Raw genomic sequence first — 27234 nt, forward strand, 5'->3', positions numbered from 1 at the left:
TTCCGCTCCCCGTCGGAGGGCGCGCGGGGCCACATTCCCCTTCCCTCGTCACGTGATGAGCCGCACGTGCGAGAACAAACAGTCTCGGGGGCGGGGAAGCCCCGCGCACCATTGGCCCCGCCCACCCCCGGCTGCGCCCCGCCCCGGCGGGCGGGGTGGGGGACGGACACCCTCACGTGTCGGGGATGGCGCGCTCCCATTGGCCAGCGGGCACCATGACGTCATTGAGGGGGTGGGGCGCGCGGTAGGAAGCATCCAACCCGCGGCAGAAGGGAGGGGGGGGAAGGTGTCGCCTGCCAACCAACCCCTCACCCCCCCCCGCGGTCTGGGCCATGGTGCGGCCCGCCTCGCCTCAGTGCCCCCTGCGGCCCGGCGGGGCTGTGGGAGCGGCCTGTGAGGGGCGTTCCGCCCGGAGCTGCGTGCGCAGGAAGGTGCTGATACGGCTCCCCGGGACGGGACGGGACGGGACGGGCGTCGCCTCAGGGTTTCTCTACAGACAGCGGTAGGAAGAGCCCCGGCGGCCGAGCAGGTCCTGGTACTCTGAGGTGTCACGGGCCTTCCAGTGCCGCAGCTGCGCCGGAACAAGAGCTACTTCTAAAGGGGGTCTGAGTCCCGCCCCCCCAGGTCTGGTCTCTCTCACTTCAGTTGGCGCCTCGCCAGGCTCCCGCATTTCAGCGCTCAGGTGTGCACAGGCCCGTGCTCCTGCCGGGCTGGTAAAACCGGATATTTTGATTTTCTAGCCGAGGAAATGACCTAATACTTATCGTAACTTTCCCATTGACAAAGTTATTCTGTCGTTATACTAGAATTGTATCTTAAAATTTTTATTTTAAAAAGTAAAATCAAGCTAATATGTAAACTTCCATTCAGACAAAACTCAGGTTGAATTTGCATGTGTTAAAAACACAACAGTGTGAACACGAACTTATACTTCCTTCTCTGATTACTTCTGATTTTTTAACTACATACCCATTTTATCTAACCTAACTTCCTAGAAGATAACTCTTCTCTGAATAAAGATACCAGCCCTGTAACAACACAAGGGAAAAAAGTATGCTTGAAACAGAATTATTTCATGAAACTGAAGTCTCCTGCTGCAAAGACTAAAAATAAAACGATCTGGCAGTCTTCTGAAAAGTTAAGGTTAAATACACAGAGGCGTGGGGCGCAATCCTGAATCAATTTACTCTTCCCTTCACAGCACAAGAGGCTGACTGCTGCTTCCCAGCATCCTCTTACTGCTACCCAAAAGGCTTCTTTCAAGATTGGGTTTTTTTTGTCAGTTTTCAGGTTGAAAAGTTTTCACTAATACAAAAGTGTACAAACTGCTCACATACAAAAACCTCCAAGTCCTTTATTAATGTATTCAGGATGTATGTGGTAATTAACAATTAACGTTACACCAGCTACAGGAAGTCCTCTGCTGCAGGAGGTACTTGAGAACAAGGATCCCAGAGCACCAACATAGACACACACAAAGACACTACAACATCACTGAAATTATTTCCCCCCGCCCCCCCTTTTTTTTTCTCCTTTTTATAACTTGACAGCTAGGACTTCTGAGCCATTAGAGATTCTGAACATGGCAGATCTGGTGCAGTGGCACTGGTTTAAGAAGGCTACTGCAGACACTGGAGGGTCAGAACAAGAACCAAATGGGGTAACTGAAAGTGGTGTCATTTTTGGTGCTTTGAAGCACAGCTGCTCTCTAGGTCGAAACCTGTACATCAGCCTCCTGGTGGCCCTGCAGAACCTCCTGCCTCACAGGTGTCCACACACCTTACCCCTAAGTTGCAGAACAGAATAAGAGCACTGTCTGCCACACATTGCATCACTAGTTCCAATTAGTAGGCACTGACACATCGGGAGGGTTAAACAAATGGGACTGGAAAGACTTTAAAACGGATGAGCCTGAGAGAAATCTTTGTTCATTATGAGAGATCAGTGACAACCCCTCCAGGTCACTGGGCTTCCCATGCCCATGGTGTTGTTAACTGTTCCCTAAACTCATCCTTTTTTATTCAGATGCTCTGCTTAGAAATAAACCCAAACTACAAGAAGCTTCCACTCCATTCTGTTCACTTTCTCCCCTTCCAGTCATCATTCTAGATTTAGACCTTCTCCTTTCGCTTTAATTTGGATACTTTCTTGACAGTTCCATTCTTGTTTAGAAGCTTCAAAACACGGTCCTTGTGATCCAAGACCTTCAGCATGGAGTCTCGAGCCTCATTGATTTGATCCATCACCAGTTTACACCTCTGCATGTTCCCCTGCAAGGAAACACTGTCATCACCAGCAGCCACCATCCAGTCTAAGCAACCACTGTGCCTCTTCCTAACACACCCCAACACTGGGGACAATGGAAACAGGGACAGTGCCAATGTGGGGGGGTTTACAGCCACCGTCAGCTCTTACGAGTGGCAGCAGAATATTCTGTAATTAAGGGTAAAGAACCTTGGGTGGGTCGAGAGGCCCCAGGAACCCACCTGTATCAGCTCATTGATTCGGTGCAAATCATCATCGGTCGCTGCCTTTTTTTTAGGGATGAGTCCCTCCTGCAGGGCTGTGAGTCTCTCGTACACATCATGCTCCAGGTTGGTCTAGAAGACATAAGCACTTCATGAGGGGGTTCACCACTGGGCCAGAGAGCATTTGCCCACATTAAGAAAGCTACACAGAGAAGATGACAATCCATTCCCCTACACAGGGAAGGTGATAAATCTGTTTTCCTCTCCACTGCTGTAGTGCTAAGGCTTGGACAACAGGCCCAAACCAGAGTTGATCTACAGATGAATCCTGTCTTTTTTACTAATAACCTTGTATCAGTGGGTATTGTGCTGGGTTATAACAATAATCATGCTGATGCCAGCAGCTAACGTTTGTATCAGAATGCTGATGCCAGCAACTAACCACCCAAAATATTGTTTGTGCTGACTTGATGTCTGGAGACAATATTTTAGGAAACCCTACCTACCACCCAGGCCCTGGACTCTGGCCAAGTCTTGGTCCTGGTTGGTTGGGAGGGGATAAACCAGATAGTTCTGCATAGCAAAATATGCAAGTCATTCTGATTTGCTGGGTTTTTTTAGTTATATAAGGCTGGACCCTCTTGCAGCAACTTTGGATGCCTCACCTACGGGTGGATGCACTGAATAGGATTTTCCCACTTGCTAGGAAGGGCTCTCCAAATCCTCATTGCAACAGCAACTGTGGATTTAGATGATGGGAACATATGCAAGTGGTGGTGCATATGGATGGTGATGGATCTCTCTTAATCACTGTCCTTTCTTTTATGTAGTAATGATTTGATGCATTACCCTGTACATTTTCTATCTGCCTGCCTTAGGTACTTTGGTCTGTATTTTTCTTATTTGGTTGTATTATTTAGCTATAGCCAGTAAAACACATCAACTCTTTTCACTTTGGTGTCCAGGTTTCATTACCATCCTCAATCAGTAAAACATAAATTGGTGTCAGAAGTGGGATACGATAAAAACGCCACTATTTAAAGTTAAAGGCAATGAGTCAATTCTACCCAATGTTCCCAGGTGGGAAGACCCTATAGTTTGCTGGCCCAGGAGTGGGCTAAGGTTGGAGAACCATATGAGAAATAGGAGAGAAAGCTGAAGGGAGCCAAACCATTGGACATTCTAAATTGTATGAAAAAGGTGTCTACAAATTTAGGCAAATGAGGATGGATTTTATTGACTGCATACAGTCGAAACAACATCAGAGGAAAGAGACTGTTGGTAGAGCATTCCCAGATGGAATGACAGATCTGTGATTTGCAGAATCAAATAGTGATGTTGCAATGCTAGAATTAAGTTGTACACTGGATACTTATTGGACAGTGGCAGAGAAAGCTGCAGTGGAAGTAGCACAGTATAAGAAAAGGAGAGGGAAAGTGAATCATAAGAAAGTGAATGCAGTGACTGTGAAGGCAGGAGTGCAGGGGGATCCAGAGAAATGGGATGGTGACATCTGGGACTCAATGGATTCTGATTAGGCCAGTTCCACAGAGGAACTTACAGAGATAAAACCTGTGTTGGGGTGAAGGATGGAGCAAGACCCTACTAATGGGCAACTTGTGAGGTAGGATGTAATAGAGGATTTTACTCAGCATGAAGTACCTGGTGTCACTGAGAGATTTAAACAGAGAACAGGGGCATCCCTGCTCTCTTGGATGGTGCACTTGTATGATCAGGGGGCTACAGGGATACTCTTAGATGCAGGAGAATCCAAAACGTTTTTTTGACTCTCAGTTCAGATCCTTTTGTGCAAGATGCATTTCACAGCAACCCATGGGATGTTAATTTGTTAGCTATGGCTGCTCAGGGATGTATCCTACAGAGAACAATTGGGATGCATCTGCCCAGCGAGATTGCATAGAGAGAATGAAAGAACCAGCAGCCCCACAGAGAGCTTAAAATTTTCTGGAACAACTGGTCCCCACAAACTGTAAATGCCCTGATTGACACTGAAGCAGAAGCCTCCTTAATATTTGGAAACCCAAAAGAGTGGAAGGGGCAACCCTAATTGTAATTATTACTGGGTTAGGATGAAAACAAACTGAAGCAGTGCAAACACAAATAGAAATGAAATGGGGAACCTCCCAAAGTGACTGTATTCAGTAATGGTTGTTCAAATTCCTGAATATAGAATTGGCATAGACATTTTGAAAGGACTGACTTTACATCTTTCTGACAGTCAGTATCAGTTTGGGGTCAAACTCTGTATCAGTGCTAGACCTGTTATGGTTGGTAAAGTAAAAATGCCTCCTGTAAAGATCCCAGCTGCAACCCAATTACTCACAATGAAGCAATACAGAATTCCAGGAGGATATGAAGAGATCTCAGACAAAGATTTATTAGATGCATGAGGTTTAAAGCAGACTACTACGTCTTGGAACAATCTGGTATGGCCCGTTAAGAAGAGTGATGGGTCCTGGAGAACGAGGGTGGATTTTAGGGAAATAAATAAGCAAACACCACTCCTCACAGCGGCAGTGACAGACACTGTCATTTTAATAGAAAAGGTTCAGAAAGATCCAGGAACTTGGTATGCTGTAATAGATTTGGCTAATGCATTTTTTACTATCCCAGTTGCGGAAGAGCATTGGGACCAATTTGTGGCAGGGACAGCAATAGATGTTCACCAGGTTACCTCATGGGTGGTTGCACAGCCCAAAAGTTTGCCACAGAGTTGCAGCTGAACACTTCAATGAAATACAATTGCCTCCTCACATACAAATAAGTCGCTTTATAGATGATATTTTGATGCATGGAAATGATGAAGAGAAGTGCAACAACTTCTTGAAATCGTAATAGATAAGATGAAGAAGAAAGGTTGGGAAACCAACCCTGCAAAAATTCAAGGACCATCTCAGATGGTGAAGATTCTGGGAATTCAGTGGTATTATGGCCATTGGGAAATATTACCTGAAGCCCAATAGAAAATTTTTTCATTTTGCTGTACTGTAAAATAAAAAGCAAGCCCAAAGATTTACTGGGCTGTTTGGATTCTGGAGACAACATATTCCCCATCCAGGACAAATTTTGGCACCTCTGTATAAAGTAACAAGAAAAAAATATGCATTTGAATGGGGAAATGAACAACAAGCTGCTTTTGAGTTAGTGAAAGAAGACATTCAAAAGGCTTTAAATTTATGGCCTCTGTAAGGAGAAGTGGAGCAAAATGTCAGTAAATGACACACACCAACTGGAGCCTGTGACAGAGGCAAGGAAAGAAAAATATTTTTAGGCTTTTGAGGAAGAAAGCTGTCAGAGGCAGGAAGAAATTATACTCCTTTTGAGGCACAATTATTAGCATGTTAAACCCACTTAATGTGTATGACTATACCTAATCTGCAAATAACACCTCTGACAGTAAGGGAGACTTTAACATACTGGAAAGTTGTCCCAGGTGCCATGGCCCCTTATTGGGCCACTCCAGAGCCTGCAGGGCGAGATCTTTGTGTGTTAAAATTGACAAAGGTAAATCCAAAACAGGTAAGAGTTATAGATACTGGTATAGGAACTCAAATTCCTGACAGACATTTTGGACTAATAACAGCTTGCTCGAGCCTAGCCCTGAAAAGTGTTCATGTCATGGAAAGAGTAATTGATGCAGATTATCAAAGTGAAATTAAAATAATCCTGTTGAATAACAGTGAGCAGGATTTGATGATCCAACTCTGTGACAAAGTAACACAATTGTTGATGCTGTTAGTTTTACAAGCAGCTGTATTAAAAGGGGATCCACCCCCAGCCACTACAGTCCATGGAAATAAGGGGCTTGGATCAAAAGAACTGAATAATGAAGCAAAGGTCTGGTTCCAAAGGCTGGATGGCCCCCCTGAACCAGCTGAAGTAATAGCCATGGGGAAAGACAACACCATTCTGGTTATGAAATCTGGGCAACAACAAAGGGAATATGTCCCTGGAACAGAATATTATTTGCAAGAGTAACTGGATGGTGAAGACTTTTTGTCTTATGGGTCCTACACAACTGCATCTACCTGTGTGCTCTAATGGTCTGTTTGGGAAGGGGTATTATCCACATCACTTGATATGAAGGACCGGATCATTGTGAAGGAACAGAAGAACTAAGGATGATGAGACTATTATTATCAATAAGTATCATATCTCTTATCCATCAATTGCTAATTGGGAAAACAGTTTTTTGTCTATAGGAGAAACTGCAGCAGGAATATTCAATCTCAGCAACTGCTGGATCTGTGGAAACACAAGTGGATTTGAGGGTTGGCCTTGCATAGCCCAGCTGGTGCCACCTGGATGGTGGATCAGCACACAAAGTGATGTATGTGAAGGAATAGGATTTTGGACTGAGGACTGCAACCCTTGGACAAGACATCAAGTGATGAACGAAGGCTAAATGTCTCTCTATGTGGCTTTTAGGCCCAAATTAACCCCAGAAATGGTTTCACAGCCATGATTCAACTATAGGTCAAAGGACCCATTGTAGTGCTAAGGCCCAAGCCAGAGTTGATCTACAGATGAATCCTGTCTTTTTTACTAATAACCTTGTATCAGTGGGTATTGTGCTGGGTTATAACAATAATCATGCTGATGCCAGCAGCTAACGTTTGTATCAGAATGCTGATGCCAGCAACTAACCACCCAAAATATTGTTTGTGCTGACTTGATGTCTGGAGACAATATTTTAGGAAACCCTACCTACCACCCAGGCCCTGGACTCTGGCCAAGTCTTGGTCCTGGTTGGTTGGGAGGGGATAAACCAGATAGTTCTGCATAGCAAAATATGCAAGTCATTCTGATTTGCTGGGTTTTTTAATTATATAAGGCTGGACCCTCTTGCAGCAACTTTGGATGCCTCACCTACGGGTGGATGCACTGCATTAGGATTTTCCCACTTGCTAGGAAGGGCTCTCCAAATCCTCATTGCAACAGCAACTGTGGATTTGGATGATGGGAACATATGCAATCAGCAAAACAGATACTCGTGTCAAGAATTCAGAAGATGAAGCTTCTAGTGTGGAACGTGGCACTATCATAGTTACTATCATCCTATTTACAGGACTGCTCCACTTCTGAACAAACATGGATCCTAGCCGGAACTGCTTCCTTTATGTTTCATAGTACTATTCCAGGAATGCAGAGGTTTTGGGGAGTTTGGTGCTAGAATGCAGAGCACCTACCTCACCCCCAACCTGAAACAGAAGCATCCAGGAATGAGGATCAGTGCTGCCTCCTCAGATCAGCCACACCATCCCAAACAGACGCTTCTTCAGACCTGTGCATCAGCAGGAGGGAGTTGCCAATTTTGATAATCTGTACAAAATACATCAGCTCTTATGTCTGGATCAAAACCAACACTCTCACGTTTCCAAGCCACTTATGCCACATTCCTGAAAAAGGGGAAAGCGCGTCCCACTCCCTTTGGGCACGACATGCCAGGTCCTTTATGAGATCCCAGTGTCAGATGACCATGTACTCAGTTTGTAAAAGCATCCTCCTGTCTTACACGACTCCGTGTTCCCCCGCGCTGCAGGAAGCTGCCAAGCCCCATCAACCTACCAGCTGTAGTAGCTGCGCTGCACAGAGATGGACCTTCCACCCTTGAGCACGACAGGATACACCCTTCTGGTTGGCAATCTCCTGCAGCATGGCCTTCTTCTCTTCTGTCACCAGGAAACACAAATTCAGGTTATTCACATTTTGGGAGTCTGCCAGGCCTCTCTTCTCAAACAAAACCGTAACCAGCTTTGTCTCTCCATACATCCTAATAAATGACAGTGAAGAATGTTTTCCATTACATAGGAAAAGGGCTACCCATCTGTCACATGTCTGGCCACTGCTCTCACTTATTGATTGGTTATCTGTATTTTAAGAAAAATTATATACTGTTTTTTCCCCTCCATTTAAAATTGTAGCACTCAAAGCTTCAACACCCTGCATGAAAAAGTTACAGGTCCGTCCCTTACCACTGAGTAAGTATCTCCTCCCTCCTTGCTGTATTTAGACAGCTGCAAATACCCAACTTACTTAAAAATTTTAAGATATTAACTAAAATTCCTAAGAAACCCAGTATCTGATCTCTATTTTTATCATATTAGAAAAAAGCCCATTATTTAAAAGCCCTCTTGTGAGCTGAAAAACCTTGTTACACTAGATCTAGAATGTTTGTGATTCAACTGTCCAGTTTGTTAGGTAGTAAGAAAACCAGAAAACCAAACCACAGCATATGGCCACAGCTGGTTTGGCTGTGTGTGAAGTGCCCATTCACTTCTGTAGGATTACTGTCTCAGTAATCTTCTATTGCTGTGTGTAAAGACATTTCTCAATAACAGTAAGATTTATTCTTTTACAAAGTAATAGCTGATTTTCTGTAGTGTCCCTTTTCTCCTCCTTCAGCTTGAGTCTGAAAGAGATTTAGGCAACATCCAGCTAATGGAAGTCATCAGCTTCTTGACCAACCCTCATTTTCAACACTGCACTCAAAACCTTTTTGTGGGATTGCCTCTCAGCACCAGCTAGCCAAGGGGGCTCCTCAGACACCTGGAGCAGTTCATCCCAGGTCAAGGAAACCATGTAACTCCAAGAGGCAGACGGACCTTTCACCCGGACATCGCTGTATCTCTGGAAGTGGTGGTAGGCAGCTTTCCAGGGATTGCGGTAGTGACGGAGCAACGTGATGGGCGGCCTCGGACGCACGGGGACGTATCTCACACCTTCTTCATCTAGAAAAGGAGCCAGGAAGAAGCCTGTTACCATCATCATCAAGAAGATAAACAGAGATCAGCACGACACCAGAACTCCAACAGAAGACCAGTTATCACCACCTCACACAAAATGATGCTCTGTGTGTCAAGAAAGGTCATTTCTCCCAAAAGCACAGAAAGTGCTGAGAAACCAAATACTTGGATTCTGTATTATTTCTATTTTCAAAGCAGGAGAATGACAGAGCACCTTTTCCAAGGAACAGAGGAAGCAGAAAGACAGGCCTCTGAACAGGACAAAAGGCACGAGAGATGACATTACCTATATACTCCTTTGGGGGAGACTTGCGCTTCTCTGCCTTCACCAGCAAACTCTTGGCAGTGGATTTCTCATCATCGGTGCTGTTTGTCTCCATCATGTCCCCTTCCTCTGTGGAGATGACATGCTGCTGCTTACGGGGTTTCTTCCTCGGGGAGGCACCAGGTGGCAAATCACTCGGAGGCATTGAAAGGTTGTTGGCCAGCAATGCCAACGATGGAGACACAGTACTTGTAGTCAGTGGAGGGACTGCTGAGAGGAAGGACAGAGGAAAAAAACCCAAAGCATGGGTATAAAGTAACACACTAGCATTGTCTGAACACTGCTCCAAGAGCAATTGCTATTTCAGTGCATTATGAGGACCATGGACTCCACTGCACATGCATTTCAGCTCCACGTATGCAGAAGACATATGTTAAGCCAGCAGCAGCTGCTAGGACAGGCCTATACCCTAAGATCTTTAATGTCTCATCTAAAAGCGCATACAAAATTAGAGCAGAGACAACTGTCCCTCAGTTCCTTCATATTCAAAGCTCGTGTTAGGTGAATGCCACAAAGAGGAACCCAGCCTAACACACGCCTTGTGCTACTGTGAAAAAAGATCTCTTTGTACGTCCAGCACAGATGACAGTCAATAGCAAGTCCCCTCTCTCTCTGAAATGCAAGCAGAGAGCCCCATGCAGTCTGTTGGCTGCAGTGCTCCCTGGAAGAGCCTGCTTGTCCTGGCAGGTTTACAGCACCACACCAGCAGGTCACTGCCCCAGCCAACACCCTCTGGAAGTGGGCAGCACAGCAGCAGGGAGCTGAAGGAAAGTCCTTGGCTTTCAGAGGGAAAAGTTCAACCAGCCATGACTAAGGCTGCAACAGAACTGAGACCTGGATGGGATCTCTTGACAAACTGGCATATCCTCAGCTGCTGGTAAGACACAAAAGAATGCTGAAGGCATTATGGCTACCTGCCCATGCTCCGGAGATATCCCTAGCAAGCAGCTTCTTCTACCACAGAACTACATGCAGCTTTAAGGAAAGTGATGAAGGCAACAATCAGAGCAGAACTTTGACACCACATAACCGTGAAGGCAAGAGGTGTATGTATATCTGCCACAGTGTAGTGCCTGACCCAGGAGCCACACAGATCTGGACTCTACTGATCATACCAGCAGACAGCAACTATAGGCAAGCTGGGTGAGTAAGGCAATATGAGTATTTTAGAATGTTCTAGAGAAAAATATCCATGAATCATAGGAAGGCCACATGGAGTCCTCCTCTGATCACTAATTCTTTACATAGAAGAAAGGCCCTTGGATCTGAGCAGTTGGATTTGTGAGAAAACTGGAATTAACTGTAGTGATTCATAGTATGTTGGTACTGCTGCTGAGCTTGAGTGTTTTAAGCAAGGAATTCACACAGACTCTTTGGAGTTGGATCATGTGAACACGAACAAAGTCACAAGAGCAAGTGACTTCATAAAGGATATGGGAGAAAGCAAAGAAGGCCTTGGTGACTCATAAGGCATATGGGAACCCTTTGCCTGGTCTTCTGTGCTACCATGAAAGGGATGCAATTTCATATTCAGGATGAAAGTGTTGAAATCCTCCTAATTTCTACACTGTCTCAACAACAAAAGTAAACCTGATGATTACCACCTACCAGATACTGGTCGCATGATGTCCATAGGCTCCACTTCCTCTTTGATTTTTATCTCTGGCACTGCAGGACCCAGCACTGCTGACAGGGCCCCACTCATGGTGGATGGAGGGGCAGGTGCGGCCACAATTGTGGTAGAAGTTGGTGGAGCGGCCGGGACAGCTCCTGGAATGGTGGAGAGAGCTGCTGCAGGCTGTGAAGTGGGACTGGCTGCTGCAATGATGGTTGGAATGGCAGAGGGAGGCTGCTGGGAGGTAGGGGGGACTGCAACGGTGGGCTGCTCACCACCTTGGTTAGACACTGCTTCCATCGACATAGTCACTGGAGTGGCCATGGACACATGAATTTCAGGTTTTGGTTTGGTACTGTAACATAAAAAAAGAAAGAGAAACTGAAGTTGACAGCATCTCAGACACAACCACCTTGCACAACTTGAGTGAGCCTAGTGGGGTCCAGGCTATTCAGTCTGTCCTGCACCCACAAGTAGCACTTGGCTCAGTGAGGTGTTTAACAACAGGTATCTCCTCAGTTGTTTCCTCTTCCACTTGCTTTCCAATCCTTTTTACTTATTAGAGATGCTCTTTTCTTACACTCACTGGAACAAGCGAATCTCATTATTAATTCCAGATAGTTCCAAAATACTTGTAAAAGGACCAAGAGAGTGTCACACTGCAGCTGAGGAACTTTTACCCAAAGCTGTACTGCCCCATCCCCTCCTTGCAAGAGCTCCTGGTCTGGCTAAGTTATGAAACAATAAACTGTAAAGCCATGGAGCTCAACCGAAGCAAGGCAGAAGCTCCATTTACCTTTTTTCAGCATTACTTTCCCAGTACTATTGTAGAAAATTTTGAGGCCCATCCTTTACAAGAGCAGAGGGCTCTTGTTTGTTTCCATGAAAGCTCATATCTACATCTTTTAGAGGACAGTTGCCTCAGCTTTACAACAGCACAAGTAGTCATCTCTGTTCAGAGTTGTCATGCTGACAAACCCAAAATAGATCGAAGCTTCCCAAAGGAAAGGAAAAATCTTCCAACAGTCAAAGAAAAGAAGACCAACAAATACAATTAATAAATTATGATAGTTTGCTGCTTTCTGAAGCCTTACCCAGCAGGCCTTGGTGATCCAGACGTGCTTCGCATCGTACTCTCAACACGCGTACTGGCTACTTCAGGTGGCTGAGGTGGAATTAAGCTTTTCCGGACAGCCAGCCTGTAAAGGAAAGATGGATCTCAGAATCCCACCTCCAAACACCACCCAGAGCAAAGGAAATCAAACCTCTCTTGCCAAACCAGGACTGCAGCCTCAGCTGTATTCACTACAACTGATGCACTACACAGTCTCGTTTTACATTCCCAATTAGTTGGGATGTTTTACTGTCTTTAAAGATAAAAGATTTGCTCTGGTCTAGTCTCACCCCCATTTGGGAGTTCTCCATGAATACCAGCTTTACTTTCATCCTGCCAGTCAAAGCACCTTAACTACAGCCACCAGGCTCCAACAGTGGGCAGAGGGAGGTCTGGCCATGATGCCACAGTCCTTTGCTGCTACTTCAAGATCGAGCAAATCATCTGTTACTCAGCAGTGCCCAGGCAGGCATCTGCTGTGTTTGGCTGGACCAGACCATGTCAAAGCCTGACTCCAAGATTCCAGGCCCTGAGTGCGGATGTCAGGCAGCATAGGGCTGAATACAGAAAAGTATTTCAGAGACTTGGGGCTGGAAGTCAAGCTGGTGTCCAAAATAATCAGCCTCTCAAACGGAAACATTCTTCAGTGATCTACCTCTGCTCCTTTAATTTGTGTTTCAGTTTTACAGCCTGTGGCTTCTCTGCCTTAAAAAAAGGTTTCCACTCAAGTAGAAAAATATGCTATTTCAGTTTTGTAGGAATGTTTTCAGTCATTACTCAGGAGAAAATGTGTTGTTAATTCTAAGGCTGTGTCTTGCCTCTTTATTCAGGCATTTAAAATTAAATAGCATAAAATATTTTAAGAGTTTAAGTTACTCCCTCAATTGTTCCTAATCAGATTTCACAGCAGGGTACTAATTCTATCCTTTCTACTCATACACATCGTATTCCAAGAAAAGCACAATATAAATCACACAATTCTAATTTTAGTAGATTATGAACTCTTTGGTTTTTATTACACTAAGCAAGAAAGCCTCAAATCCACTTTCCCTCAAAAGGTCCCCTTTAAGAGTTAAGAAGAAAACTGTCATCATTTTATAACCGACAGTAAGAGATCAGCAGGTTACTCATCACCACTGCTGACTGAACAACCTGCTAGAACTTTTCTTATCCTTATGGCAATTATGCCATTTAGTCTGGACAACAGAGAAATGCCACTCACACCTCCTCTTCAGTTCTACTCACCCATCAGTGGTTGGTTTCTTGCGGAGGATGCTGGGGCGCGGGGAGGAGCCCTGGGCTGGGGTGCTGGCACTGGCACTCTGGCTGTGGGTTTGCACAACTGTAGTTGCTGCAGAACCCGTGTTGAACGTATTGCTAATAGGATTGGCTACAATGGTGGCTCCATCTGCCAAGACTACTGCTGGGAAGGCCAGACATTGACATGGCAGAGAGAACAAGATACAGAGAGAAAAAAACAGCAGTTACTTAAGGAAATCTGATGACAAAGCAAGAGTTTGCAGAGCACCATGCTCCCCTGACTCTCCCCCTCTCCAGCCACAGTGCTTTCCAACTATTTTGTAAGCAACACCTTTGCTACATGCAATCTGATCACTGTATCAGGGAAGATGGAAAGTACCTCCTGCCTAACAACTGCTGCTAGGGAAATAATCTTTTCCAGAAGAAATGGAAAATGCAGACATCACTAGAGAGATCACCAACACAACTGGGACAACAGAAGAACACTCCTGGCAGAGCCTACACAGCAATACATGCCACATATAAGTATCTGCCATCAGCTGTGTTCATGTTCTGACCTTCTGCCAAGGCCTGTTTGGCCAACCAAGTGATACAGAGCATTTGGACAGTCAGGAAGTCACCACACACTATGTCTGCCAGCTTTGCAACAGCTCATTCTCTTTGTTGCCACATCCTGTTTCTTCCACGGCTGTTCAATCAGACCAATCATCTTTAATGGAAGATGGTTTCTAGAGCCCAAGATCAGATTACCATCAGGTACCTGCCCGTATTTTCATTGCTGTTGTGATCTAATGTGTAGCTGGGACAGTTTAGAGAACATAACTTACTAGCAAATTCCTTTTCCCACAAGGCCTTACTGCAGGGAGCTGTTTATCCTCCAGCACTAGCAGTCTCTCCCACTGCAGTGACCCCATGCAAGGCGACCCACATGCTCCAGAATAGATTAGGAAATAGGTGAAAAAAAATCAGTGGGAGAATATGGTGGGAAAATAATGCTGGAGCCCTGAGACTGCACTGAGGTCACTTGCTGGGGTACAAGGAAGAAATGAGCCAGATGTGCAGGACAGGAGCTCAGCTGCTCCAGGCCCGGCCGGTGGCTCTTACCCGAGGTCTTGGTGTCAGCCTGTGGCTGCTGAGTGCCGATTGGTGCCGGCTGCAGTCCCTGTGTCCCCATTGGTGCCGCAGGGTGGAGTCCCTGTGTCCCGATTGGTGCTGGCTGGATGCCCTGGGCGCTGATTGGTGCTGGCTGGATGCCCTGGGCGCTGATTGGTGCTGGCTGGATGCCCTGGATGTGGCGGGCGTGGGAGGCATCTACTGTCATCAGCTGCATGGGGTTGAGGTGGACAGTGGAGGCCACGCCAACACCCGTCTGCGCCGTGATGGCCGAGTTGGGCGCCTGGGCTGAGACTGGGGGCATAATACAGACACCTTGTCATGCCCCAGCACCTCCCTGCCCCTCCCACTCCTAATATTTGCTCTCAAACACTGTTTTGCTTTGAACTATTAATTTGCCAGCCTGATTATTGCAGCAGTAAATTTGAGAATGGAGGAACCACTTCTGGCTCTCTGCCAGAAGAATGAATCATTACTCTTTATTTCCATTCACTTTTCTATTTCAAAATAAGAGAGAAAAGACCAATTCTAAGTCCACTTTTGGTTAGACTCAAACTGTATTTCTGCACTCAGCTTCCAGTCTCAGAAAGCTGTGTATTCTTTTCATTCAGCATCTTATTTTACAATGCTTGCAAGTACCAACACTGCATTTTCCCTGCGTAAAAACAATTTAAAGAAATCAGAAGCTTAAGCTGTCCCTTTTGACAAGACAGTCTTTCCACAGAGCTGATCATACACCAATTAAACACCAAATCTTTGAGGGAAAGCAAGTGGGGACTCAAGTCCTTAAACCAGGTAAGGTACTCAAGTACTTTAAACCAGGGCTTGCTTCCTTATGCCTCTCCCCAGCCACACAGTCATAAAGAGATCTTTCCTTAGCACAAGTGAACAAACTGTTGTGAAGGTGGGTAAATCTTACCCAACTTGGGATGGCACTTGCAGTGATGGGCTGGATCCCACAGTTAAAATTAACATGGACTCTTTTCTGGCAAAGCTATGTTCTTAGTGAACCACCTGTTCCAAGATGGTCGTTTATTTAAATTTACGGCACTGAGCAACTATGATTCTATCTTTCCAGATATACTGTATGCATTAATACCTATGACTTCAAGTCAATTAAAGAAGACAAATGGCTCTGCCAATGAGCACCTGCTGAAGAACCTACATCTGCTTTTCCAGAAGCGAGCACGAGCCTACCAACACCCCAGTACACTACACAACTGGAACTCCTGACAGTCTACAACCACGTTCCATCAGGGGTTTTGTCACCACCCCTCAGCTATGGCTGCCAACACCAAGGTCCACCACTCACCTGCACATTCTCCTTTAAAGCCTTCAGCCAAAGTGCAAGGAGGCACAGAAGCAGCTCACCTGTCCCTTTTGCAAGGCGTTAAGTCATTACAAAACCACCTCAACTCCTGACATGACAGTCAGGACTCGCACCTTTTCACTGACAGAAAGAACAGACGCCAGTAACTCCAGTTCCCTGTGCACACCTTCCCATTCAGCAAATGGGCTTTGCCACCTTCAAGTCCTTCCAAATTCCCCCTACACTGTGTGAGGGTAACATGATGCCAGCAGACAGATGGACAAAAATCCAAATCATTGGTATTCCCAAGGCTTGGACTGTGGAGATTACCACGTATATAGAGGTCAGTCCTAAAACACTCAAGTTTTACCTAAGAACACTCCAACTTTTGTCACAGAACGATGGAAGTTTTGGTTACTACATGGGCTCACATTATACATGACTTTTCGACTGCAAATCACTGCATCTTTTCAAGCACATTAATTGCTCCATTCTTTTAACTAGAACACTAATGCAAAAGTTACCAATGCAGCTTATTTTTTCCATTTTTGGTTCAGATTTCTCTCTCAAACTGTACAGTCATATGGAAAGAGATTATAATGGGCTTCTCAGAATACCAGAGAACAGAAATACACAAAAGAGCTGGCTTAGTTTGGAGGACCTGAACAATTTTGATTTCTGTAATTAAAAAAACAAAAAAACCCCAACTTCCTTAAGAAATGCAAACCCTTAGATATCAAATGTGAAACTCCTGAGAAAATGCATTAGCTGTCTTTACTACCTCTGAAGTAGTTCAGCACCCTTTGCCCACAAATCTTCCCCTCAACTTTTTGTGACAAGTTGCCAGAATCAAGCACAAAAAGCCTCTCTGCTCCTCCTCCCACCACCCTTGCTTATCCATAAGCTAACAACTGAAGACAGGTGGAAGTCAGCCAGCTCCAAGCTGGTCCTACCTGGGTACTGGCGGATGGTGGACACGGAGCTAGTGATGGGGGTGTAGGTGTGTGCTGTCAGAGGGTAGGCAGAGGGCGGGTACGTTGGTAAGAAGTACTGGAACTGGACAGGCACCGACTGCCTACAGGCACCAGAGAGAGCACACGTCACGCACAGCGTTTCAACAGTTCAGCTTCAACCCTGCTTTTGGGCCATTCCCCAAGTGTTGTCATCTAAACTGTCACAAGGTATTAAGTATCTCAACTCTGATGATAAATTCAAAAATACCAAATTGCCCCCAGCCCAGGTTTGTAAAACACATTATTAGAACTTAGAGAAGCAGTGAGGCACTCAAAACCTTTTCCCCCACACTTTTGTTCACAGAGCTGTGGTTTCCTCACCTGTTGTCATTCCTGGTTTCCATTGCTACAGGGTTTGGGGATGCCCGGTGACTGGAGAGGGGAATGAGATTACTCCTCTCTGCTGTGTAATCAGACTGGATCCGGGGAGAGGTGTGTGTGATTTGCTGAGGAACCACTTTAGCTGCACAGAGAGAGACATGTCCTATGTTAGCAGTAAAAGGAAAAGTTGGCAGATACTGCAAAGGCAAGAGTCATTCTCTTGGCAAAAACCCTGCTGCTGCTGTCCCCACCCCCAAAATAAAAAGCTACCCTGTCCCCAGATGATTTCCTATCTACAGTGATGAAAGGTATCCTCAATGGGAAGAAAAAACAAGGGAAATAAAGCATTTTCCATCCATTTGAACCAGAACAGAAGGACATTATAAAGGCATACAGAAGTTATACTTGCTAACAGATTATGTTACTCCAATGCTCAAGTGATTTTATTTTTTTTTCTTAGAATCAGTCCAATCCTTTCAGCTGTCAAGAACTTCACAGAAGCTAAGGGAAAATCAGATCAAGGCAGATATATATACATAGAGGCCAAGAAAACACCTACAAAAGCCTTACAGGAAACACTGACATATCAAGATACAACTCCACTCCTTGGAAATTTATGTCAAGGAAAGATATTACAAGATTTAAAAAGAACAATTTCCTCTCTTTTCAGCAGGAAAAGAGAAAAGAAGAAAATGAAACATATGCTGTTCTACAGGAAACATCTCAGGCTGATTTCTAGTGTTTTACCTCCAAATGAACATACTAAGCAAACTTGACAAGGACACCTTACACCTCAGGAAGCACAGGAGGCAACTTACAAAATGAACTATGAAAGCCATACTCTATCATCAAGCAGTTACAACTCTAGTATAAAGAACGTGGGTTCTGAAATGCCAAAAGGCCCAAGTTCATATAAAAATTCCAGTTATGTGCTATTTTATTACTTACTCCTTCTAGAACATCTGTTCCGTCATGGTATTAAAAAACACTATGCCACAATAGGCCCATTAATTAGTTTCTCCTAGCTCAGAGTGCTTATCTTCTCCTTCATAATCTGCTAATTTTATTTTGATGCACAAACACTGCTAGCATAAACCAGAAATTGAGGCTTACAGTCTCTTCTTAAACTGAAATCACTCACCAACTGGGATGTTTGAGGTTGTGACAGCTGTAGCATGGGAAGAATGGGAAGGCATTGTCATGGTGACAATGGTGCTTGTAGGCGCTTGGGTGTGAGAGACAGAACCTAAAGAAAAAGAAAACAAACATACGAGATGGTCCTACAGAGCCTTATCACACCAATGTAGCCAAATAAAGAGGACAAAACACCCAGCTCAGACAAGCTCCCTGAAGAAACAAGCAATTTCTCTCCTTAAGTCTGCTCATGCACTTCCAAATGCAGCCTTTACTACAAAAAAGTAATTACTGAAAAGTAATCAGGTCCCATCATCAAAGAGAAAAAACAAGAAAAAACCCAACAGAAATAGCACTGTAAATACTCACCAGCTGTGGTTGCTGAAGCAATTGTATTCGTAGCCAAAATAGGTGCCACTGTTGCTGCTGCCACTGGAGTACCAGTACTGAAAATGGTTTTCTAGGAAAAGAAAACCTTCCATTTAGAAGACTTGTACATTTAAAATATTTATTCCATATGGAATCATGCTGCTTTGACTTTATTAAGTTCTAAATTAATGTTCTTTACTCTTTTCCACAAACTTAATCCTAGTGCTCAAGAAAGACACAAAAGGGGGGGATCTACCGGGTTTTTCCCCCCTCTCACAGTTTACCTGAGCCATGGTGTGGAGCTGTGACTTCTGTGTTCCTATGGCTGGGTGGGAAGGCAGCGTGATCCGAGTAGCTGTGTCCCTGGGCTGTGCAGGCCGCTGAATGCTGATGGCTGCAGAGGGTGGGTGCTGCTGGATGGACAGGGTGGGCCGACTGGAGAGGAATTAAAATAATTATGAATTATGAAGGCAATCACCTGGACACTCAATATGAAAGATAAGGTGCTGGTACACGTATCAGGCCTTGGTCTCCTTCTCTTTGAAAGCAGCACTGCTATCAAACACATGGTCAAGCTTCTTATGCTGCTTTAAATACACAGCTGTTCTCACCCTCTGTAACCACCCAAGGGGGAGGGCAGACTTGGCAAGAACATGGATCAGTTGATAAAAGACACTGTCAACAGGGATGCTCTTCAACATTCATGTGTAATTTTTTTTTTTTTACTCTGTCTTCCTAAAAGAGATGGGCTGAATTAGCCACAAGCTCATATGAGAGGCACTCTGCTTTCCAGAAGCAGATGATCACAACTGAGTCATTAAGCTCTTTGTTTCTCAGAACACAGAGCAACAATTCACATGTACTGCAAATTATTCACAAAACTGAAAGCATTTGCAGTGTGCAAGCATTACTATTTTTTTATGGTATTATCCCACATGTAGAGGATAACCAGCTCTGGATATTTCACATGTATGTGTTCCCCCCCTGCAGCCTCTGTAAAGTCAGAATACTCTGGATTCCAAAGTGTCTTCACCTGAGAGTTGACTCCGTAGCATGTGCTGCTGTTGTAGTTATAACAGGGGACTGAGCTCTTGTGGCTGAGACAGTAGCCACCACAGCTGGAGGAATAGTGCTTGAAGTTGTCACAGGAGGACGAGACTATAAAAATGAGTCAGAGGGACACATTCAGAAAACAAATGCTGCTGCTGCTTAGAGAGTAACTAGGAATTAGTTGAAACTGGTTTTCCTACATCTTAGCATTAAGTTTTGGCATTCTAAGACATTTTCAGTCTTTCTGAATTGATCTGCAAGTTCCTCAGCAGACCTGTCCTGGTTTTCAAAGCATGCACATCACAGCAATTGGTAACCAACAAAATTAACAAGATCGGACCCCTTGGAATTCTTCAGAAAATAAAAAACAAGGATCAGCTCCCTTCAGTATGAGAAGCCACTCCAATCCAAATATACAGGAAGTCAAAGGGGAGCTAACCAAAAGCACAAAGATGTTTAACCCTTTTTTCTAACACTGACTACTAGTACTGTTGTAGGGAGATGATACCTACAATCTTCTCCCTGTGTGTCTATATAAGCTAAGATATACAGAAGCATATTAAAATGAGATTTAATTCTACATCTGTATGTATTTAAGAATAAGTCAACATGAACATATAACACCAGGTCTTTCAGACTTTAAAACTTGAGTATATCTAAACAGAACCCTCTCCCCAGTTTTTGAGCACTTTGGAGACATTTAAAGCCCCAATTTCTAGCACCAAATCTACAAAGGAAATAAAACCACAGGACTCATGCAGTTACTTCACCACTGTGCTAGAAACTGTTACCCAAGAAACAGAACTCGCAGGGAGATGGCAGCAGCCTCAGCCCAGTAAATACGCAACTCCTGGGAAGTGCCAGGAGGAGGGGCCAGACGGGGGGCGGTGGCCAGCGCTTCCAGGAGCTGCCTGGCTGGTACCTGCCTGGATGGGCTGGTGGATGATGTGCTGCACGGCGGGCTGGGCAGTGGCTGCGCTGGGCAGCTGAGAAGCAGGTCTCAGGACTGTGGTGACTTTGGAACTGGACATCACTGCAGCAGCTGCTGCACCTGGGAAACAAACCAAGTGTATTAAATACCCTGCACTCACGGGGCTCTACCACGGCTGCAGAGACAAACTTGGATGTTACCTGGAGTGTACTTCAGTTTGAATGCATTTCATAGGTCTGGCAGCTCAGCTGACACTGGTTTAAAAGCAAGGCTTGCAACAACTATACGTAAGGTTGACTGAACTATGTGGGGAAAGGGAGGTATTACTTTAAATGAATTGGCTTTACTGATACTTCTCACTCCCGTGTAACAACCTTGTGTTGCAAAGCTAATCTTTTTCTTTTCCAAAGACATGAGTAAGACTCAAACTTTAAAATAGCTTGATTGCTGGGATAATGAGTCACTTGATATCAACAATAATCTTCCTGCACCTGATGAAGTTTCCAAGATAGATGTGCAGCAGAAGAAAACCAAAACAAAAAGAATTCCCAGCCAAATTTCAAAGCTACAACAGCACAGGACTTTTGTTTATGTGTCTGCTGTTGACCGTTTCCACATCAAAAGAAACAGCTATCAAAGGCAAATAGCCTCAAAATCATTTGATAGAGTAGACTGCATAGCTTCTGCAGATGTCCATAATAGAAATTATTACCTTGAAAGGCAATATTCTACCTGAGAGCATAAAAGCAGGAAGAAAAAATCCAATCATGCACTGTGACAGTTTAAAATTTGCAGCTGCTGTCCCACAAGGATCAAGTGCAGAAAACTACATTTTACTTTAGCTACAGTCCTTCCACCTACTGTAGTAAAAGATTAGGTCTTTGCTCACATCAATTTATTTTTCTTGAATGCCCAAATAACATCAAATATGAAAAGAAATAAAACTATAAATGCTACTTTGAATTCAGATCAGTTTCAAGTTGAACTGGAAATCCAACCTGAGCACAGGGCTTCTTTTAAAGGGCCATTCTCCCATTTCCTAAGCTGCATTCTGTGAGATGAGCACCTGTTGCTAGCACCAGCATTAACCACCTAGTTCTAACGCACACAATGCAGCATCTTATCAAGCACAAAAATGCAGAAGTGCTCCTTTTACAAATGGATACAAGAATACGACTCAACACTGCTCAGGTGCCACTGCCACAGGTGAATGATGCTGGCTACCAAGAACAGACATGACATTTTGCAAGTCAAGTCAATCTATACCAGTGTATATCTTTTTCCCAAAAGCATTCCTGTTTTAACAGCACATAATTAAAATAAGAGATGTGCTGCTATCTGCCAGCATTTTAAACACTCTCACACAGTTCTGTGCGCAATGGCTGAAGATAACTTAATGCTTAACAGGCCAGCAGTCACCTATTTATGCCAGCAGCCACAGCAGCTGCAGCAGCAGAATTGAGGAGAATTTTTAGAGGTGATTTTTACCTCGGGGCAGGTGAGAAGCTCCAATGTGTAACGGAGGCCCAGGAGCACTGCTTCTGATGATTGACATCTGCACATTGGTAGCCATGATGTGATGCAAGTTACTGGGATGCCCCTGATGTTAAAGAAGTAACAAACCCCAAAATAAGCAATGCTGACAGAATTAATGGCCACATTATTACCGAGTCTAAGTCCCACAGAGAAGATATTCTGTAGGTATGGTGGATGAAGCTTTCATGTATTATAGTTGAACAGGGAGGAGGCAGATGTGTTTGCTGGATCAAGTTATAGAGCTTACTGATATCCTCTGTGGAACATGCAAACATTTATCTGTTTCACTGATCTATTTTCTGGCTGGCACATGGGCAACAGTCAGGCAGTAGTTACCTGCACATCAACCAGAGGCAGCCCTTCTGCTCTGAGTGACTTCTGAAGCAAAGATTCATCCCACCTCTCCAGAAAGACAGAGAGAATGGTGGGAACCTGGCAAAATTAATTTGATTTTCTTATCATTCTGGACTTGCCAGGAACATTAAAGATGAAAACCCACTGAAACTGCTGCACACTCTTAGTCAATCAACTCAAATCCATCTAAAGGCTGTTTACCACCTAAAACTTTTGAGGTTTAGCGATGACCATTCTGGAAAACTAGTTTCAGATCATAAGGACAGGATCTGGATTCAAATTTAAGGAGGAAAATATTTCTAAAACACCTCCCTCCGCCCTCTCAAATTTTGTTACTAGTGGCTCAACATGATTACGCTGCAAAACCATGAACTGTTAACCAGCCCCTTCTGATGAGCCCCAGGGAGCTCTAGAACACTGCAGTGATGAATCCCCACACTTCACCTCAACTAGAAACCTCCAAGTGACACTGGAGCACTGGTCAGCAAGACCCAGCTACCCAGCAGCTTTTGGATGGTTGTGTTCTCACAGCCAGCCAGCCCCAGTCTCATCATGACAACAGAGCTGCAGCTCTCTAAAGAGCAGTGGTAACTGAGGGTGAGGTTTAATGCTTAAAGCAGAACTGATCCAATAGCCCAGGGAAGTCTGCTGTCTCTTGCTGGTGGAGCCCACCTCAGCTGTACCACTATCAGTACTAATCTGACCACACAGTGAGCTGGAACAGAAGAAAACCCAACAGACCTGTTGCCCACTGATTGTTGCCACAGGAATTGTTGGAGCCTGTGGTATGCTGCTTTCCATGGTCACAGTAACTTGCCCAGGAACCTTTGTGGGTGCTGACAGAGTAGAGGGTGGTGCAGGAGCAATGGGCCGGCTGGGCATGGTGGGCTTCAAGGGAGGCTACAAGAAATACAAAGACAAATGTAAGCAACTCCAAAAGAGATTTCAGTGTTGAAGCAGAAATAATTCTGGCAAGTGGCAAACCCTAGAGAGAAATTCAGCTTTGTGCAAGGATAAGCATGGTTAAGTACTTCGAGAGGAAGTATACTGGTCATTTAGAGTTATTCCATTTTAACAGGGGACAAAGTACTTCTGTACAGGACCTACAGAGTTTCTGACATACAGTTGTAAATGGAACGTGTTAGGGCTGTGACATTCCCTTGCAGACACTGCACACTAACAGTTAATCTGAGATCCTCACCCAATCCTGCAGAGAAAATGGAAGATTTCAGAAACTGATCATCATCACTCTCCTCTTCAGAGATAAGCAAAAAACACCCCTCTTAAAAATGATGCTACTTTTGAGTCCTCACTGTATCAGTGGATGGTCAGCAAAAGCATGCAGGGAAAGCTCAAGAAACAAAAGCAGGGACATTTTTGGTGTCATTTGGTTTTGCTCAACCCTCTTAACTTGTACTACAGATTGCATTTTTTCCTCAATGAATTGTGACCCTCCTTATTACCTTCATCAGTCCATCTGAAAAGGAAAGTGGGACAGCTGGAGTCAAATGTGCTGGTGGAGCTGTCACTGTCACCGGGGCACCAGACTGGACTGGGTGGTGTTGGGTCAACATCTGAACCTGTGGATATGGCCGAACCACCACTGGTTCCTGCTTTTCCTCTCGAGGTTGTATGGAGCCACCAGAGCCAATGTGCTCTCTAGGAGCAACTTCTGAGTCGCGACTCGATTCATCACTCACTAGTGAAAAAAAAGAAAAAGGGAACTCTGAGGAAAAAGGTAGAAAGCGTTAATCCACCAGATCAGAGATGCAATGCCTAAATAGAAGAAATTCACCTATACAATTAAACTTATTGCAATGACAAAAGCCCTAGGGACTCTGCCACTGCTTCTGCTTCTGCTTCTCCTCAGAATCAATGGGCCTTGTAATGCCAGGCAGCCTGGGCTCAGCTCTGAGAAGTCTATCTAAAAACCTTTTTCACCTTCTTCATCAAAGATGAATTTTTCATTCAAGTGAAAAATACATAATTATCCAAGTAACTGCCATGAAGTCCCACATCATACAGGCAGTACTAAAAAGAATAACAGAAGAAACAGACCAGTATTGGCTAGAAAGGACCTTAAGGACCACCTAGTTCTAAGCCCCTGCCACGGGCAGGAACAGGTCCCAGTACGTGGGAGTGGACGGGGATGTCCCATCACCCAGCTGGAACACAGGAACAGACCCCCTGCAGACACGGCCCCTGGTCACCTCCAGCACCCTGCAGACCGCCTCGGCAGGGACAGCAGCCAAGGCGCCCGTGTCCGGCGAGGGGACTCGCTCTTCCCCTCTCTCCCTCGTCACCTCCGAGGTGACGGCGCAGGGGGCGGGCCGCGGGCACGGGAACGGCTGGTCAGTCAGCAACGGGACAGATCTTCATCCCTTCCTACCTAGCAACGACCGAGGCCGCCCCGCTCCTCCCACCCAGCGCCCGGTTCCTGCGCCATCCCCGAAGCCGCGGACAGCGGCACCGCTCCCACCCCAATCCTCGGGCCCTTACCTGTGGCGGTGGGTGCGAGGAGTCCGGTGGAGCCGCTGGTGGGGCCGGGCGGCGGGGCTGCTCCCAAGCCGGCGGGCGGCGCGCCGGAGCGCGGGAACTGCTGGGAGCTCATCTCCGCCTGCGGGCACCGCCAAGCGTTACGTTGCGTTGCGTCACGGAGCGTCACGACACGAGCAACCCCCTCACGCCGACACCCGCCCCGCGGGGGCGACGACTCCCCCGGCAGGCACCGCCCTCGCTTCCGCCCCGCTTATTGGGCGCGGCGATAGCGGCACGGGCAAAGCTGCGCCAATCAGGCTCGCCCCTGACAGAACGGCCAATCCAGCGCAGGCCTCCCCAGCCAGTGAGAAGCAGCCGTACTAATGACGTCGCGAAGCGCCGAACCAATGGAAAGGAGGGTAGCGCTGGCCAATAGGGGCCGGCCGTGCCGCCCGGGCCCGCCCTGCTGTGCCGCCGTGAGGGGCCGCAGGGCCCGGATGCTCCCGGGAGCGCGGCGATGCCCGGAGCCGCCCTTCCAGGCACCGAGTGCGGGTCGAAGTGCCTGGCACTGCCCTGCTCTCCCCGGGCCCAGTCTCCTCGCCTGTCCTGTCTTCTCCCCTGCCCTGCTCCCGTCTCTACCCGCCCGCCACCTCCCGGTCCCGCCGTCGCGGTCCCACAGCCGCGCAGAGTCCCGCCCCTCTCTCCTCTCCGCGGCCGCCTCAGCAGCTCGCACCGGTCCTCGGCACTGTCGCCGAGCGCGGGCTCCTTCCCGTCGCCGCGCACTGATGCGGCGGCCCCCGCTCGTCGTTCGCAGCACTTGCCCAGAGCCACCCTCGGCCGCCGGAGCGAGGCGGTGCTGCGAGTGCTGTCTGCGGCGTTACCTGTGCCAAGGGCCCCCGGCGGCAGCCGCCGCTCAGAACCGAGCTCCTCTTCCGCCACCGTAGCTACCCGCGGCGGATTGGGCCCGGTCGGCACCGCCCCCCTCCCTCTCCGCGCCCTCCCCTCCCCAGTTCCTCCCCGCCCCATTGGCTGCGGCAGAGCCGCCCCGCGGGGTGCTGGGAGCTGCAGTCCGCGCGCAAGCTCCGCCCCGCAAAGATCTCGCGAGAGGCGGGAGGGGCGGGGCCCTGCCCGCGCTCGCGATTGGCCCTCAGCCCCGGGGTTTCCAGGGGAACGCGGCGGGGGTGGGGCCGGATGGCGGCGGGCGGCGCGCGCGGTGCCTCATAGCCCCGGGATCCGGTGCGGGAGTTCGTGCACCCGTGTGCACCCTGCCGTGTCCCGCGGTCGGACGCTGTGAGAACGTAGAGAGAGCCTGGCCCCAGCAGCTCTCTCTCTGCTCGCACAAACATCGGCTACCGGTGGGGAGAGAGGTGCAAAACGAGCTCCCGGTTCGGTGACCGGGGTACACTGCAGCAGTGAGCTGCCGCCAGCCGGGGGCTGCCTCACCTCCGGTCACACGCAGGTCGTAACGCCGCTACTTCTCGACGCTCAGAGGTGCATTCAGACACACACCTAATCTGTAATTCTGAAGGCTTTTAGTAACACTTGAACATGAAACCAGAAAGAAAACGCTGTAATTACAGAACACGGGGGAGTAATCCCGAGCTTTGCCTCCCAAAGTCTTCACGTTCGGAAGGACGCTGCTCCTCCGGGTGACCATCGATCACCGGGACTGGAGACTTGTTCTGTCTCTTGAGCGTTGGGGCACTGCTTTCCCTGGTCAGAGCTGCTCTGCTGGCTGCAATCCCAGCTCTGTTCTGCTTCAACATCTCTGGAACGAGACGTGAGGGTTCGGTGCCACCAGCACATCCCGGTACCGCTACAGAACGTTAAAAGGACGTGGGGAGGATAAACGCAGACGGAGCACGAGAAGAACGGAGGTGGCATCTTTGGGATAGAAGAGCGGCAGCTCTGAGGGAGAGCTGCGCGATCATAAACGATGCAGAGATGAATAAAAAACAACTCCTCTGTATCTGCCACGCTCCGCTTTAATTTCCCCCCGTATTTTCACCGCAAACAAATGAGCAAGCGAGAGGAACTGTTCTTTGCGCAGCGGGACTGAGTGTTGGGCTCGGTTCAA

At 46.7% G+C, this 27234-nt stretch overlaps 1 protein-coding gene across 7 annotated transcripts; it reads right to left on the reverse strand.

Annotated features, from left to right (window-relative positions):
* Window positions 1-1329: 1329 nt before the first annotated feature.
* SAP130 (Sin3A associated protein 130) lies at window positions 1330-26157 on the reverse strand. 7 transcript variants are annotated; one of them, XR_011727459.1, is made up of 22 exons: window positions 26039-26132; window positions 25179-25296; window positions 24143-24378; window positions 23421-23579; window positions 22278-22389; window positions 20785-20909; window positions 19842-19966; window positions 19093-19243; window positions 18809-18899; window positions 18447-18551; window positions 17306-17447; window positions 16925-17046; window positions 14654-14956; window positions 13535-13712; window positions 12270-12374; window positions 11169-11530; window positions 9522-9767; window positions 9095-9220; window positions 8058-8161; window positions 7679-7811; window positions 2487-2600; window positions 1330-2270 (listed from the first exon to the last, which is right to left on the reverse strand). XR_011727459.1 is itself a non-coding variant. In XM_071752083.1 (21 exons), the coding sequence occupies exons 2-21, from the start codon at window positions 25288-25290 to the stop codon at window positions 2112-2114; spliced, it is 3177 nt and encodes a 1058-aa protein (XP_071608184.1). In that variant the 5' UTR covers window positions 25291-25296; window positions 26039-26157; the 3' UTR covers window positions 1330-2111. The 7 variants fall into 7 exon arrangements, 5 of the variants coding, with proteins under 5 accessions (XP_071608184.1, XP_071608186.1, XP_071608185.1 ...); XR_011727458.1 differs by having other exon boundaries at window positions 2246-2270; window positions 9522-9770; XM_071752083.1 differs by lacking the exon at window positions 7679-7811 and having other exon boundaries at window positions 9522-9770; window positions 13535-13709; window positions 26039-26157.
* Window positions 26158-27234: the final 1077 nt, after the last annotated feature.

This window comes from Heliangelus exortis, chromosome 9, assembly GCF_036169615.1.
Source record: "Heliangelus exortis chromosome 9, bHelExo1.hap1, whole genome shotgun sequence".
Classification (NCBI taxonomy): Eukaryota; Metazoa; Chordata; class Aves; order Apodiformes; family Trochilidae; genus Heliangelus; species Heliangelus exortis.

Bases quoted from the DNA above. Each gene is read 5' to 3' on its own strand.
- SAP130 (XM_071752082.1), bottom strand. From the start codon at position 25,290: ATGAGCTCCCAGCAGTTCCCGCGCTCCGGCGCGCCGCCCGCCGGCTTG. The intron at 20,910-22,277 runs GTAAAAATCACC...TTTGTTTCCCAG, and splicing joins AGCTTCTCACCTGCCCCGAG to GTGCAGCAGCTGCTGCAGTG. The intron at 2,271-2,486 runs GTGGGTTCCTGG...GTTTCCTTGCAG, and splicing joins GAATCAATGAGCTGATACAG to GGGAACATGCAGAGGTGTAA.